General features: G+C 36.1%; 1 protein-coding gene across 30 annotated transcripts in view; it reads left to right on the forward strand.

The window, feature by feature from the left end:
* HERC1 (HECT and RLD domain containing E3 ubiquitin protein ligase family member 1) overlaps window positions 1-15,995 on the forward strand; it is a 185,803-nt gene that overhangs the window by 132,576 nt on the left and 37,232 nt on the right. For 18 of the 30 annotated variants that reach the window (XM_082737138.1, XM_082737154.1, XM_082737145.1 and 15 more), the window contains 9 exons: window positions 352-512; window positions 6,505-6,621; window positions 7,282-7,513; window positions 8,856-8,980; window positions 9,986-10,206; window positions 11,134-11,402; window positions 12,164-12,216; window positions 12,879-13,079; window positions 13,707-13,881. In XM_082737138.1, coding sequence (XP_082593264.1) covers window positions 352-512; window positions 6,505-6,621; window positions 7,282-7,513; window positions 8,856-8,980; window positions 9,986-10,206; window positions 11,134-11,402; window positions 12,164-12,216; window positions 12,879-13,079; window positions 13,707-13,881 — 1,554 coding nt within the window. The remainder of the gene's footprint in view (window positions 1-351; window positions 513-6,504; window positions 6,622-7,281; window positions 7,514-8,855; window positions 8,981-9,985; window positions 10,207-11,133; window positions 11,403-12,163; window positions 12,217-12,878; window positions 13,080-13,706; window positions 13,882-15,995) is intronic. The other 12 variants (XM_082737144.1, XM_082737156.1, XM_082737152.1 and 9 more) reach the window with 1 other exon arrangement.

Below are 15,995 nucleotides of genomic sequence, written 5' to 3' on the forward strand. Positions count from 1 at the left end.
TTCTCTGACTACTGTATGTCTACCAAAATACCGCTGTCATCTTGGTATTATAGTGGAAGGAAAGCATGAAGGCAGGGATTTTTTAAAATCTATTTTGCTAATTGCTCAATTTCCCCCACTTTGTTGCTGGCATTTTGCTGAACAAATAATATGGTATTATTACTTTTATAGTAAGAGGTGTCCTATTAGATAATGATAATTAAAATTGTTGGGAGTCTTTCTTCCCTCTCCATTAAACTGTAGCTAACTTCTATAGTTTTCCAGGTTGAATATTCCTCTGTAAGAGGACTGTGATATATTATATTAATTTCTAATTGGATTTTTATGCTAACCTTTATTGTTTTCTTAAAGGCAAATGTTCTCTAGTTACCCAACTACCACTGTACTTCCCACACGTCGTGCACAGACTCCTCCAATATCATCGTTACCAACTTCTCCTTCTGACGAAGTAGGAAGGAGGCAAAGCTTAACTTCTCCTGATTCCCAGTCAGCAAGGCCAGCTAACCGCACAGGTGTGTGTGCTGTCATGCACTTTGATACTCAGACCTCTTGGCATTCCTGATATTGGGACTTAAAAACTTGGGCATTGTGTTTTTTTCTCATTGAAGGTAGAACAGTGATTTTAATTAAGGGGGCAATCTGTCCTATCAAGCTGAACTGTCTTTTTTATTTTGAAGCTGTAGATTAAATTATGGCTACTTGGGAGAGAAATGGTGTACTCTACATAAGTCATAAGTCATATCAGACCCTTCTTATTTTCTAACATAGGCATTTTTAGTGTTGTGAATTTCCCTTGAGCATTGCTTTTGCTTCAACTCACACACATTGAGATGCTGTGTTTTCATTTTCATTCAGTTAAAGTACTATCTATTTACCATGGATATCTTTTTTGAGAAATTGGATCATTTGGAAGTATGTTATTTTGTTTACAAATATTTAGACATTTTCCAAATGTCTCTCTCTTACTGATTTCTAATTTAATGTCATTGTTATCAGAGAACATGTCTTATATAATTTGAATTCTGTTAAATTTGTTGAGACTTGCGTTGTGGCCCAGAATATGGTCTGTTTTGATAAATATTCAATGTGCTCTTGGAAAAAACGTGTATTATGCTATTGTTGAATGGAGTGTTCTGTAATTGTTGGTTACGTCAAGGTTATGTTATGTTCAAGTCTACTTATTCTATCAGTTATTGATAGAGTAGAGTTGAAATCTCTGACTGTAATTGTGGATTTGTTTATTTCCTCTTTCATTTATTATTTTTTGTTTCATGTATTTTAAAATTCTCTTTAGGTCCATAAATATCTAGGACTCTTAGGTCTTCTTATTGAATTGACCTCTTTATCATTATGAAATGACTATCTTTACCCTGGTAATATGCTTTGCCCTTAAATCTACTTTTTCTAGTGTAAATATAGCCTCCTCCTTCTCCTCCTTCTCCTTCTTTTTCTTTTTTTAAATTAGGATCGTATCTCTTCTCCTATATCTTATCTTTAACTTTTTTGTGTCTTTTTTTTTTAAATGTTAAATGGTTTCTTAAAGGCAGCTTATTATTGGGCCTTGCTTTTTTGGGGTGGAAGGGTTCTTGCTTTTTTTAATCCAACCTGATATTCTCTGCCTTTTAATTTATGTGTTTAGACCATTTACATTGAATGTGTTAATTGTATGGTTGTGTTTAAATTTATCATCTTTCTGTTCATGTCATCTTTTCTTTGTTCTTTTTTTCCTCTGTTTCTACCTTCTTTGGATTAAATCAGTATTTTTTATTATTTCATCTCCTTTGTTGGCTTATTAGCTATGCTTTGTATTTTTAGAGATTACCTTGAGGTATGTATTATATATTTTTAATTATCATAGGCTATCTTTAAGTAATGTTATACCACTTCATGTATATTAAAAAATGTAACAATGGTACATTTTATTTTATTTATTTTATTTTATCTTATTTATTTCCCCTTTCTCAGTCTTTGAACTTTTCTTATTCATTTAACTTATATATATGTTATAATGCCCCGTAATACATTGTTACTATTTTTTAAAGATCTATTTATTTATTTGGGTTAGTGGGAAGAGAAGGAGAGGGGGAGAGAGACTCTCAAGAAAGATTCCCCACTGAGCACAGTCTGATGTAGGGCTAGATCTCATGACCCTGAAATCATGACTTGAGCTGAAATCTAGAATTGGGCACTTAACCAGCTGAGCTATCCAGGCATCCCTACATTGTTATTATTTTTGCTGTAAACAAAAGAGATTTGAAAACTAAAGTGTGTATTTTATATTTACCCACATAGTTACCAGCTCTGAAATACTTTATTCCTTTATGTAGATCCAGATTTCCAGTGATATTATTTCCTTCTGCTTTCCCTTTAACATTTCTTGTAATGGTCTGCTAGTGATGAATTCTTTTGGCCCTTATGTATCTGAATATATCTGAAAGAGTTTATTTCAAAGTCATTTTTGAAAGATATTTTCATTGGGTATAGAATTCTAGATTGGCAGTTTTTTTTTCTTTCAGCACTTTAAGATCCTCTACCATCTTCTGGCTTGCATTATTTCCAACGATAAATTTTCTATTGTTCTGATCTTGTATAATATGCCTTTTTCTCTGTGTGCTGTTGAGATTTTTCTGTTTTATCACTAGGCTTAAGCAGTTTGATCATGACCTGCCCTGCTACAGCTTTCTTCAATTTTCTTATGCTCTGGGTTTGTTGAGCTTCTTGGATCTATAGATTTATAGTTGTCATAAAACTTGGAAATTTTTAATCCATTATTTTTTCAGATTTTTTCCTGTTGCATTCCTCCATTTCAGTATCTATGGTTATGTGTATACAACACCATTTGAAGTTGTCCCACAGATCAATAATGCCTTGGTTTTTTTTTTATGTCTTTTTTCTATATGTTTCCATTTTTTATAGTTTTTGTTGTTGTGTGTCTTCTGGTCATTAATCTTTTCTTTTGTAGTGTTTAGTTTGCTCATAATCCCATCCAGCATATTTTTCCATTCAGACATTGTGATTTTCATAACTAGAAGTTGCTTAATCTTTTCTCTGCCTTATCAAGTACATGGAATAACAGTTTTCATTGTTAGAATAGTTATGTTTAAAAAGTTTGTGAACACTGAACTATTATTGCTCCTAAGGGAAATACTGGGCTAGGTTTCTATGAACTTCTGGTCACATTTTGTCAGCTGATCAATATATAACTTCGTTTTGTGTGTGTTTATATTTAAAGGCATTCTATTTAATGTATATTGTTGATTCAGTAGCATTGAACTCATGACCCAAGAACACCATAGCTCGTGCCTGAATGAAATTTATCTGACACTTACATTTTCTCCATATGACATATTACAGCCTTCTTGTGCTTAAAAACATTAGACAGCATTTCACCACTATGCCTGGGGGCCATTTTAAACAGTAAAATCACCAAGAAAAGGCACAAATATGCAAAACATGTGACACTAAATAGACTGTGAAGATTAGACTTACAGTCTCAGAACTAAAAGAAGAATGTAGAGGATCACCTGTTCGGTCTCAGCTGGGAACAAATGTGTCAGGAGCCTGAAAGGTTTTTTTGTCGCTGAGTGCATATAAATGATTGTAAAAAAGCACCATGAGTATTGATTTTAGAGTTATAAATTAACTTTAATGAGTAGATGAATTTTCAAATATGGAGTCCACAAATATGGAGCATCAATTTTATACCTGTTTTAATATTCTTGTCTACTTATCATTAATCTAATTTCTAGGTCTGTTTCTATTAACTAATTTTTTAACTTATTTTGAATTGTATTTTCTTGGTTTTTTGTTATGTTTGGTGATTTTTTTTATTGATTATTAGACATTGTGAATTTTACCTTATTGGGTACTGGATAGTTTATATTTATTTAAAGATACTTTAGTTTTGTTATAAGATACGGTTAAATTACTTAGAAATATTTTGATCCTCTCAAGGCTTTCTTTTAATTTTTGTTAGGAGGTAGCTTGGCTGAATTTTTCCCCATTACTGAACCAGTGCCTTTCTTCGTATTCTATCCAGTGCGTCATGTATCACAGAGGTTTTTTCCTCTCTGGCTTATTGTAACACAGATTCTTCCCAACCCTGTTTAACTAACCCCCAAGGATTGTTCTGCCTGCTGTTTCTTGGAGATTCTTCCCTCTGCTCTGGATAGCTGCTGCACTAGCATCAGCTGAAGACTTGAAGGAAAGAAAGACCCTTTGCACATTTTTGGAGTTCACTTTCAGTGCAGCTCTCTTCTTTCCATACAGCTCTCTCTATTCTGGTATTCTACCCTGTGAACACTAGCAACCTGAATCCTTTACTCTTGTCTCCTCAATTCAGAGAGACCGTTGACTTTAGATTGAATTTGCCCTCCCTGAACTGCAGCTTGGAAATTCTTTCTAGGAAATAGCCTAAGGCAAGTTGTACACCTTGCCTAATTTGATTTCCTTCTCTCAGGGATCACTGTCCTGCACACCCTGATTGATACATTTCCATTTCTTCTTTTAGTTGTCATAGGTAAATCCAGTCTCTCTTACTCCATGATGGCTAGAAGTAGAAGTCTGTCAGATGCATCAGGCTTGTTACCACTCTAGCAGTAGTGACATTTTTTAAGCAAAAATTAAAGTTGTCATTCTCCCTCCTTCCTTCTTCTTTCCTTCCTAATTTAATTCAAAAACATTAAGTGGGGCCAAGCTATGTAGGCTTTCATGCCAGCAGGATTGGGAGGTGGGTGGCATAGTGGCCCAGATTGGGAGTATCAGCCAGACTAGAGTGAGGGAAACTTCTTGTCTGTGGGAGTGGCCTGGTATGGGGTATTGGAGTCTGACTCATAGAGGAAATGTCCACATAGCTGAGCACTAGGGAACAGGGCCATGCAGGGTGCAGAGGGCTTCTATCAGCACTGTTCACTGAGAGGGCCTAGGAGCAGTGATGCTTTAGTAGCAATAAACACATCCTAAATACCATTCTTTACTAAAAGGGAACTCTGATCTTCTTGCAGAAATGGCTGATTTCAGGGTTAAGTATGAGATGAGCCTGGAATAGCTTGTGCCAGAAAGTGGTAAAGTGCTCAGAGATTGATGGGTGTATGCCTCAAGGATGTAGAAACCAGATTGAAGGGGCCTCCATTAGCCAAATCTGGGACATTTGTGGCATCAAAATAAAAATCATAATTATAGTATCATATAATAACCCATGAATACAGTGAGAATCTGTAACCCTATAGTGATGGAGAAAGGAAACTGATAAATCTGAAAGCAGTGATAGAATTAGGAAATCCTCCTTCGTCAACCATCATAATAATAATAAATAATTCAGCCAATAAACAATAATGGGTGCTAGTGAATCTAACTTTGATAAGGAATGGGATCTTTACATTTTCTCATAGTTCTTCCCAATAAATATTTATTACAAAGGGGGAAAAATAGGAGTACTTTTATGGTGGAGAAACCTGGCAGATACCAGCTTAACTCAAGCAATCAAAATCAGCATCTCCAGTAACGGAACAAATGGAAATCTTGTATCATTTGATAGAATGCAATGCGTAGAAGGCGACATCAGTTTTTTGGTACTTCTGCCAAAAAGCACAACCTGAATCTAAAGATATTTATTTATTTATTTATTTATTTATTTATTTATTTGATAAACAGAGATCACAAGTAGGCAGAAGGCAGGCAGAGAGAGAGGGGGAAGCAGGCTCCCCGCTGAGCAGAGAGCCCGATGCGGGGCTTGATCCCAGGACCCTGAGATCATGACCCGAGCTGAAGGCAGAGGCTTAAGCCACTGACCCACCCAGGCCCCCCCACAACCTGAATCTAATTGTGAGACATCAGTAAACCCAAATTGAGCGACTTTCTGTAATCTTCAAAGTATCAAAGTAATTGAAAGAGATGGAAGAGATATGAAAACTAAATGGAGGGATTATCCTGGATTGGCTCCTTTGCTGTAGAGAACACTATCAGGACTTCTGGAGAAACTAGAGTGGGGTCTCGGTTAGATGTTAACATTGTTAATTTCCTTACTCTGATGGTGTGTTATGCAGAACAGTGGCCTTTTTTGTAGGAGTTGATATGTTAGAGTATTCAGGGGAGTTGGAGCATCATGTCTGCTACTTATTCTCCAGTGGGTCAGGGATAAGAGAATTCTTTTGTACTATGTTTGCAAATTTCTGTTAAGTTTAAAATTTTTGTAAGAAAGAAACTATTTCAAAATAAGAAAACATTTTAAATTTTTTAGCAGCTTTATTTTGTGCTAGCTTTATGAAAAACCTTAAAAAGCTGTAACTTAGTCATATTAACTATAACTTTATCACAGGTTAATCATGACCTGAACAGAAATCAAGAATTGAACGCTTAATGGGCTGAGCCACCCAGGTGCCCCATGAATTCTTAATAGAAAAAAAATTCATTAAATGTGTACAGTATTAAGAAATTGGGGACTTACTACTTTTTACTCATGGTATGTAGTGATACAGGCTTTTATTTCTCTTTCTTTTGTCTTAGCCTTGTCAGACCCCAGCAGTAGACTTTCAACTTCTCCTCCTCCTCCAGCAATTGCAGTACCCTTGCTGGAAATGGGGTTCTCTCTCCGGCAGATTGCCAAAGCCATGGAAGCCACAGGTAGGATATGTTATGTTTACATATCCATATATGTAGATATGAGAAGCCTGGTCTTACTGAGGGTGATATATATATATATATATTTTTTTTTTTAAAGATTTTATTTATTTATTTGACAGAGAAATCACAAGTAGGCAGAGAGGCAGGCAGAGAGAGAGAGAGAGAGGAGGAAGCAGGCTCCCTGCTGAGCAAAGAGCCCGATGCGGGACTCGATCCCAGGACCCTGAGATCATGACCTGAGCCGAAGGCAGCGGCTTAACCACTGAGCCACCCAGGCGCCCCGAGGGTGATATATTTTTTAAGAGACCATAAAGCTTTTTAACAGCTGATTTAGTTACAGTGGCATCATAGAAGACACTGTTGAACTGATACCATGAATAACTAATTATGTTGCCCCAAATTAGTATTATTCTTTTCCTTTTTTTTTTTTTTCTTTTAAGGATTTTATTTATGTATTTGACAGAGAGACAGCAAGAGAGGAAACCCATGCCAGGGAAGAAGGAGAGGGAGAAACAGGCTTCCCACTGAGCACTGAGCAGAGAGCCTGATGTGGGGCTCAATCCTAGGACCCTGGGATCATGACCTGAGCTGAAGACAGATGCTTAATGACTGAGCCACCCAGGCGCCCCAGTATCATACTTTTCTTTTTCACCTTTTCAGGTGCTCGAGGAGAGGCTGATGCCCAAAACATTACTGTCCTTGCCATGTGGATGATAGAGCACCCTGGACATGAGGATGAGGAGGAACCCCAGTCAGGCTGCACAGCAGACTCAAGGCACGGAGCAGCAGTCCTAGGCAGTGGTGGGAAGTCAAATGACCCCTGTTATTTGCAGTCACCAGGAGACATCCCATCAGCTGATGCTGCTGAAATGGAAGAAGGCTTTAGTGAAAGGTAAAATTCCAATTTCTTTATTTCTGTTTTATGAGGTTTAAGTGATACTTCCAAGTGCTCCATTTATTTCCCTTCATAGGTGCTTTTTTTTTTTTTTAAGGTTTTATTTATTTATTTGACAGAGAGAGAGAGACCACAAGTCAGGCAGACAGGCAGAGAGTGGGGGAAGCAGGCTCCCCGCAGAGTGTAGAGCCCAACGTGAGGCTCAATCCCGGGACCCCGAGATCATGACCTGAGCTGAAGGCAGTGGCTTAACCCACTGAGCCACCCGGGTGCCCCTCGTAGGTGCTTCTAATGGTGTATAAAGTTGCTAACTAGAGAAATAAGGTGGACATTTCAGTTACAAGTTTATGTTTCTGTGAAGGATAAAAATGACATCACAAGTTTTGACTTGAACAGATGTTTTCATGGAAAAGAGGAAATAATTTTTATATAAAATTAAGCTGAAAAGAGGAAACTGAAAATTAAAACAATTTTTTTCAGGAACAAAATAAGCATTCAGATAAAATAATTTTATCTCCTATAAGTGATGTAGAATATTCATATTTGAACTTAATGCATATAGAAGTGGACTTTTAAATTTTTTCTTAATATAGATTTTATCTTTATCTCTTCTTTAGTTTTTAATATCTAGTACAGTACACCAATTTTTTAATTATAAAAAGAATTCTGTGATAATGCATAGCCTGAGATGAGATGTAATAAAATACTCTGTAGTTTTTCCTAAAATCTGCCCACTTTAGTACTTCTTATGACTCTGTCTTCATTTTTCTTTGTAGCTCATGAAGTCATTTGGTTAACAAGGCTTGTATCTTTTTTAATATGCAGATTTTTTCTTACAAGCTCAGTGGATATTTTCGTAACTTATTTTGAAATACGTTTCTCATAGACAAGGATTCTCAATCATTTCAGATTTTAACTATTTAATCATTTAGAATTTAGTTAAGACCATTGATCTCATTTGGATTTGAACATGCATTAAGCATCATTTCCTTGTTGGCATAATTCAAAATTAGATAGGGGTACTTGGCTGGCTAAATCAGTGGAGCATGATGTTGGGGTCATGAGTTCAAGTTTCATGTTGGTCATAAAGCCTACTTAAAAAATAAATAAATAAAAGTAAAAAAATATAGCTAAAATTACTGTTTACCTAGGGCAATATGACATATTTATAATTTAGGAGCTTTACCAAGGACAAGATATATTTCAGTTTAATTGTAAATACATTTTATTTTTGGTACTGTTTGGAAGGAAATGCAATACCACAAGAGAGCTTGTGCCTATGCCTTCCATTTATGGTGGTTCTGAAAAATTTATGCTGCTTTCTAATTTGCACTTGTAGCCCTGATAATCTGGACCATACAGAGAATGCAGCTTCTGGAAGTGGACCACCAGCTAGGGGTCGCTCAGCAGTAACAAGAAGGCACAAGTTTGATTTAGCAGCACGCACATTGCTGGCAAGAGCAGGTAATTAATATGTTTCACATCCTTCTGTTAGTAAAAGTCATACAGTTTATATTTTAAAGTCCCCGTGAAAGCAACATTAAAGAAGATGTAAACTACTGATACTAAGTACTCAGTTTCTCCACATTAAGAGAGTAGCTATTTGCATTTTACTATCTACTTACATAATTTTGCATTGAAATCACAGCATACATTCATAGATTTATTTTTAAGCTTCCTCTGGATGCAAAAGTCTATACTGGTTAATTGTAGATCCTGAGATTTTTTTTTTTTTATAAATGTGCTCTCTGCCATCAAGCTATTTATACTTTAAGAAGTAAAGATGCATGTTTAAAATTTAACATTAAATTAAGTGAGAAGGAACTGAAAAGAGCACTGTGCCAAAGTAGGTACTGGGTTTTCTTATGTGCTCTCGGCCTTAGGGCTAAACTACTAGGTAAGGTCCTAGATAAGCAAAAATAAATTCCATTGTTACTTTAGTAAAATACTTCCAGGATTATGCTCTAGACATGTGAAGTGTAATTTATAAGGGAACATATTTTTCCAACTAAAAGCTAGGATATGTGATTTTTTAAAATAGCATCTTTGAGCTATTAAAACATAAATAGTTTTTCAATAATCTGTGGTAACAGAGAAGTTGAGGCTGAGCTAGAAAATATGGGATGTTTAGTTAATATATAGGAAAGGGACTGATTTTTTAAAAAATAACCCTAAAAGAATAACAACAGCCCATATTTATTGAGTGTTTTTCTTATTTACATTATATGAAATATTTTACATGGATTGTTTTGTTTAAACCTATTAACAGCCCTATGAGTTAGGAGTGTTGTTACCCCATTTTACAGAGAAGAAACACATATGATAGGTGAAATTTTATGTTTATGGTCTGGAATCCAGTAAATTAACTGAGCTAGGCTCTTACCTGCATGTATGGCAGTTAAGAACTGGCGAAGTATTCAGAATTACTTTATACATGCAAATAAAATGCCTTTTTTGTTTCGTTCTGAGCGGGGTTATACCGCTCTGTGCAGGCCCACAGGAATCAAAGTCGGAGAGAAGGAATATCTTTGCAGCAAGACCCAGGGGCGCTGTATGACTTTAATTTAGATGAGGAATTGGAAATTGATCTTGATGATGAAGCGATGGAAGCTATGTTTGGACAAGACCTGACCAGTGACAATGATATTCTGGGAATGTGGATCCCAGAGGTACTGGATTGGCCTACCTGGGTGTGTGTGATTGCAGCGGGGGCTGCTCTGACTTATTTTCCTGCCCTCCTGTTCATGTAGCTTACTAACAATAGCCTTGCCTAAAGTTGTTACACTCTGAAAATTTCAATCTTTCATCTCATCATAAAGTTTGGGGCTCTAATGCTTAATGTTACTTTGATACCTACAAACTAATAAGAAAAATTCTTTCTTGCTTTCTCTGTGCGATTTTATTGCTTCTCTCCCCAGACTAGATGAATAGAGTTATATAATGGTAATATTTGATTTATAATATCAAAGATAGATTACAAAATAGGCATCAGGTCCTAGTCAGCTCTGCTGGGTATAGAACATGGCTGCTATGCTCACCTTGCTATCTGAATGCATGCTCTTCTCCTTCATAGATTCCATTTAATCACTGTAATGCCTCATTCTAACAACCAGTGCCACCTAGGTCTTGTAACTACATCCAGGGCCAGGGTACATGCTGGGTTTGTATGTTTTCATTGTTTGTAGCAGGGAGACTGAAAACTTCACAGGTCTAAGTCCTACAGAAAAGAGCATCTACTATATTAATAAGATAAATGAATCCAAATGACTTCTTAGAAATTCAGATAAAAGATGTACGTGTTATGGCCAGATGAAAAGTAGCTTTATTAGGATTTTTAAAAAAATCACTTGAGATAGGGCTAATTATTTTTATTAACTTCTATCAATAGGATAGTGGGTTACCTTAGTTGTAACTTACTCAATTGAGAAAGGGCAAAGCACAGCTTCAGATCATGAGCTCTAAATCCTGATTTGAAAGAAATTTGTTATGTCACATTAATGAACATCCTGCAAATACTCTAGCATATGTAAAGAAAGTCATTAATATATAAATATCTATTTTTCTCTTCTTAACTTTATGTTAAATTGACTAATAATTTGATATGAAATTTTGTGCAGCATGTTTGTGAGTCTGAAGACAGGGAAGAAGTGGTCGTGTGTGAACTGTGTGAATGCAGTGTCGTCAGTTTCAACCAGCACATGAAGAGAAATCACCCTGGCTGTGGGCGCAGTGCAAACCGCCAGGGCTACCGCAGCAATGGCTCCTATGTGGATGGCTGGTTTGGTGGCGAATGTGGGAGTGGGAATCCATACTACCTGCTCTGCGGCAGCTGCAGGGAAAAGTACTTAGCCCTGAAGACCAAATCCAAGGCAACAAGTTCTGAAAGGTACCTTGAAATTATATAGATATCCAGACCCTCTGAATAAAGAGTATAAAGTTTCCCTCTCATCAAGACATGGTAATTACAGCTTTTTTAATGGGAGGAGTTACACTTAACCTTTCCCTAAGTCCCATGATTGCTGAATTGGGGGCAGGAAGGGTGGAGGAGGTTGAGGGATTCATGTTTTGCCAGAGCTGGGAGCCTGTAGCCTGGTAACAATGGCATGGCAGCAGCTTCTTTGCTGGAGTCAGAGTCTATTAACCTTGGACTTACTGGCAAGTTCTGGGCAGGGCCCTTGCCTTAACCTTTAGAACCTCATGGTCAGTTTTTCTCATTTGTGTTTTTTTACCCTGTTTTTGACCTCTTAATTAAGATCTTTTTATTGATAAAAAAATAGAGTTTAGATTAAATGAGCTTCCATGACAACATTACTTCTTTTTATCCTTGAATAGCAATTCATCTGTAGTGAGTAGGCCTTTTGTCCTTATTGTCAATGATTAAAATCTTCACAGCATTCTGGAAGAGTTTTGACTAAGAGTTTTTGTAGGTGACCCAGAAACCTCCCCAGTAATTTGGTAAAATAGTCATTGATTTTTGTAAGACTATGTGTACCTACATATTGTAGTTTTTATTAGCATATAACACAAAACACTTTTATTTTGTGTTGCTTTATTAATGACCTTTTAAAATGTTCTAATGCCTTAATTTGCATTTTGGGGTACTAATTGTTTTGTATAAAAATACAATGTTCTTCATGTTTGGTGCAGGTACAAGGGACAAGCTCCAGATCTAATTGGCAAACAGGACAGTGTGTATGAAGGTAGTTATTTTGAGAGCTTCTTTATTTTACATGTTCCTGTATTTTTATATATATACCTTCTGCTTAACATCTGTTACTAAAATTTACCTTTTTGTATATGTGTTTGTATTTAGGTACATGTTAACTCAAAACATTCTCTAGAAAGCTCAAGGTAGTTTCAAAAGCCCTAGTTCTTAAAACCAAAGGAAAAGGACCTGGATTCAAATACTAGCTTGCTTGACCAGAGAATGTTAGTCTTTGCATGAATGTTTTTTTTCAGATTTTTTCTCTGAGAAAAGTAAAAAATAAAAAGTTGAAGACAGCATGAATTTATCTGGAGCATTCATTTCCTTGAAATAACTGATTCTGTAATGATTATGGGTAGGGTTAAGAATTCTCTGTTGACCCGAGTACTTTTTATCAGTTGAAATCTCCATTACCAGCTGTAACATTTGCTTTTGCTTTAAGTGAGTTTGACTACTCTGACTCCTTTTCCTTAGACTCTGACTGTGCCTCAGAAGTGCAGTTTGGTTGGGTCATCAGGAGACGGCACCATAGTTCATTTTGTGGGTCCTGGGCTCTCAGTCCATCTGCATTTTAGACCTATCTCACCGTAACTCTTGCCAGTAGAGTTATGTCATGTTTATATTCACATACCATATGTTTATTTATTTAAATTCCAGAAGACTGGGACATGTTGGATGTTGATGAAGATGAAAAGCTAACGGGTGAAGAAGAATTTGAATTACTTGCTGGACCACTTGGTTTAAATGACCGACGCATTGTACCAGAACCAGTTCAGTTCCCTGACAGTGATCCCTTGGGAGCATCGGTAGCAATGGTAACCGCTACCAACAGTATGGAAGAGACTCTGATGCAAATAGGTAAACTGAAATGCTAATTGGCATGGATTTTATAAAGTCTGTATTAATTTGTTTCTTAGGTTAGGTGGTAAATAATAACATTGTTCTACCCCATCAAGTGTCTTTAGTCAATTGTTTTAACATTTTGAAAGTATCATGTAGTATTATTTATTTTTTGTTTTTATGAAATATTAAAGTGATTTAAAAAAAGTTAATAAAATGTGAGTATGATTTTTTTTTTTTTTTTGACATTGTGATAAGAGAATCCTGGAGTTGACTAAAAACAATTTGGCAGTCTTTTTTTTTTTTTGCATGAGAGGGTATGGGTGATTTTTCTATCAGGAATACAAAATAAAGAATTAATGTTGATGACTCAGTCCTTTCTCTTGTACTCAAAGCATATTTCTAAAACTATCTTTTCTTTGTTAGTATTAGTAGAAATGATATATGAGCAAAATAAATGACACCAAAACATTTTAAGAAACATATATAATAGATTATTGCTTTAGAAATGTTCATTTCTCCCAGGGAGTTTTCTGTGTAAACTAAGTCCAGATGAACAAAACACACTGGTTTGCTGTGTTTCCTTGCAGCTCAGAACCTAGGTAGAATGGAAAAATTTTTCACTAGTCTGGGTATGTTTTTCAGGTTGCCATGGCTCTGTAGAAAAGAGTTCCTCTGGAAGAATAACACTAGGTGAGCAGGCAGCTGCTTTAGCAAACCCTCATGACCGGGTTGTGGCTTTAAGGAGAGTGACTGCTGCTGCCCAGGTTCTTCTGGCAAGAACCATGGTAATGAGAGCTCTGTCTCTTCTCTCAGTAAGGTGAGTACTTGTGTCAAATGATGCTGTTAGTTTCTAGTATATAATTGACAGGAGTCTGATACTGTTTGGGAGGATGAGATAGAATTTTTAGAACCTCAGATATCTACCATTGAATGAAAGAAGTTAGACATAGTTATCATTTTTATTCAGTCAGTAAATACATAGCTCTTATCTGAAATGGGAAACTAAGGCTATCAGTCCATTTGGCACAAGATAAAAATAAAAGGTTTAATGAATAAAAATAAAAGGTTGAATGAAACTAAGGCTGTATCAGTCCATTTGGTGCAAGACAAAAACAAAAGTTTTGAATGAATGATAATTGACCAGCTGTGTAGCTACTTCAACCTGCAGATTTTATCAAAGAGATTCCTGCCATGCTCATATTGTGGAATGTTATATTAGAAAAGGAAAAGAGCCAAGAATACCTAAAAGACATCCATTTAAGAAATAGTTAATCAAAGGTATATAACTACAAATTGGTGAAGACAGAAGGACCTGAAATAAAAACTCAAAGTAAAATTTAGAGGAGACTCTGTTATTGGTTCAAGAATAGATAGTTTGGAGAATGGAGGAGCAGAGTTTAGAAACTGACCCACAGGTTGTTCATGGTGTAATGGTGAGCACTCTGGACTCTGAAACTGATCCACATATGTAGATAAACACCTGATTTATAATTTGATTTATGACTTTGTTTATACTGCAGAACAATGAGGAATTGATGTCTTTTTCAATAACTTGGCCTAGGTCAGATAGTTTATTCACATAGGAAAAAGTGAGTCTTGGCTCCAGCCTCACACGAATTAAAACAAATATTTCCAAGTGGCCCTTAGGCCTAGATGTGAAAGACAAACCAATAATGTTTCTATAAGGTAGGAAGAATTGATTCTTTTTTTTTTTTTTTAAGATTTTATTTATTTGACAGACAGTAAGAGAGGAATACAAGGAAGGGGAGTGGGAGAGGGAGAAGCAGGCTTCCCACTAGGCAGGGATCCTGATGCGGGGCTCCATCCCAGGACCCTGGGATCATGACCTGAGCCGAAGGCAGACGCCTAATAACTGAGCCACTCAGGTGCCCCGGAAGAATTGATTGAGTCACAAAAAGCATTCATCATAAAGAAAAAGACTAATAAATTGGACTACATTTAAAAAGAATTTCTGTTTAGCAAAAGTCATTAAGGAAGTAAAAAGAAAGTTAAAAAAAAAGTCACTGAATGGGAGAAGAATTATCATTGTATATTACCAATAGAACGTAAAGAACTCCTATAAATCCATAAGAAAAATAGACAACCCAAAAGAAGAATGGGGAAAATGCAAAAATAATATGAGAGGATCGCCAAATGGCCAGTGAACATGGAAAATGAGGTGTTCAACCTCAGTGGTCTTTCGAGAAATGAAAATGAAAGCCCAATGAAATACTGATTCACACCCACCAGAGTGGCTAAAATTTAAAAGACTGGGAGGGAAATGTGAGCAGTTTCTCACTGCCAGTGGGAAAGTAAATTGGTACAGTTACTTTGAAAAACTCTTCGATATTACCAAACAAAGGTGTGTATTAACATACTCTATGACCTAGAAAACTACTTCTGGGTATGTATTCAACAGAAATGCTTATATATGTGCACCCAAAGATATAAGCAGGAACTTTCGTGGCAGTGCTGTTCGTAATAGCCCTGTGCTGGAAACCACCTAATTGTCATCAGTGTGGATAAATGAATTGTGGTAGATTTTATTAATATGGTGGTGAAGATGAGTATTTGCTGCTATAAAGCAACAACAAGCATGAGTCTTATAAGCATGATGTTGAACAAAGAAGCCGCAAAAGAATATAGACTTTCTTCTCTTATTTATATTAAGTTCAAAACAGGCCAAACTGATTTTTGAAAGTCCGTGATATTGTTTACTTTTGAGAGCCTAGTGACTGAGATAGGTCTAAGCAGGCTTCTGAGGTACTGGTAATGTTCTGTTTCTTGATCTGGGAAATGATTACATGGGATTGTCCAGTTTGTGAAAATTCATAATTTGTGAACTTTCCTGTAATTATCCTTTGGTAATTCAGTTATGCTTCAAGTATATTCAATTGAGACTGTGGACTCTGAGAAACAAACTGAGGGTTT

The sequence above is a fragment of the Mustela nivalis genome (assembly GCF_964662115.1).
Source record: "Mustela nivalis genome assembly, chromosome: 6".
Lineage (NCBI taxonomy): Eukaryota > Metazoa > Chordata > Mammalia > Carnivora > Mustelidae > Mustela > Mustela nivalis.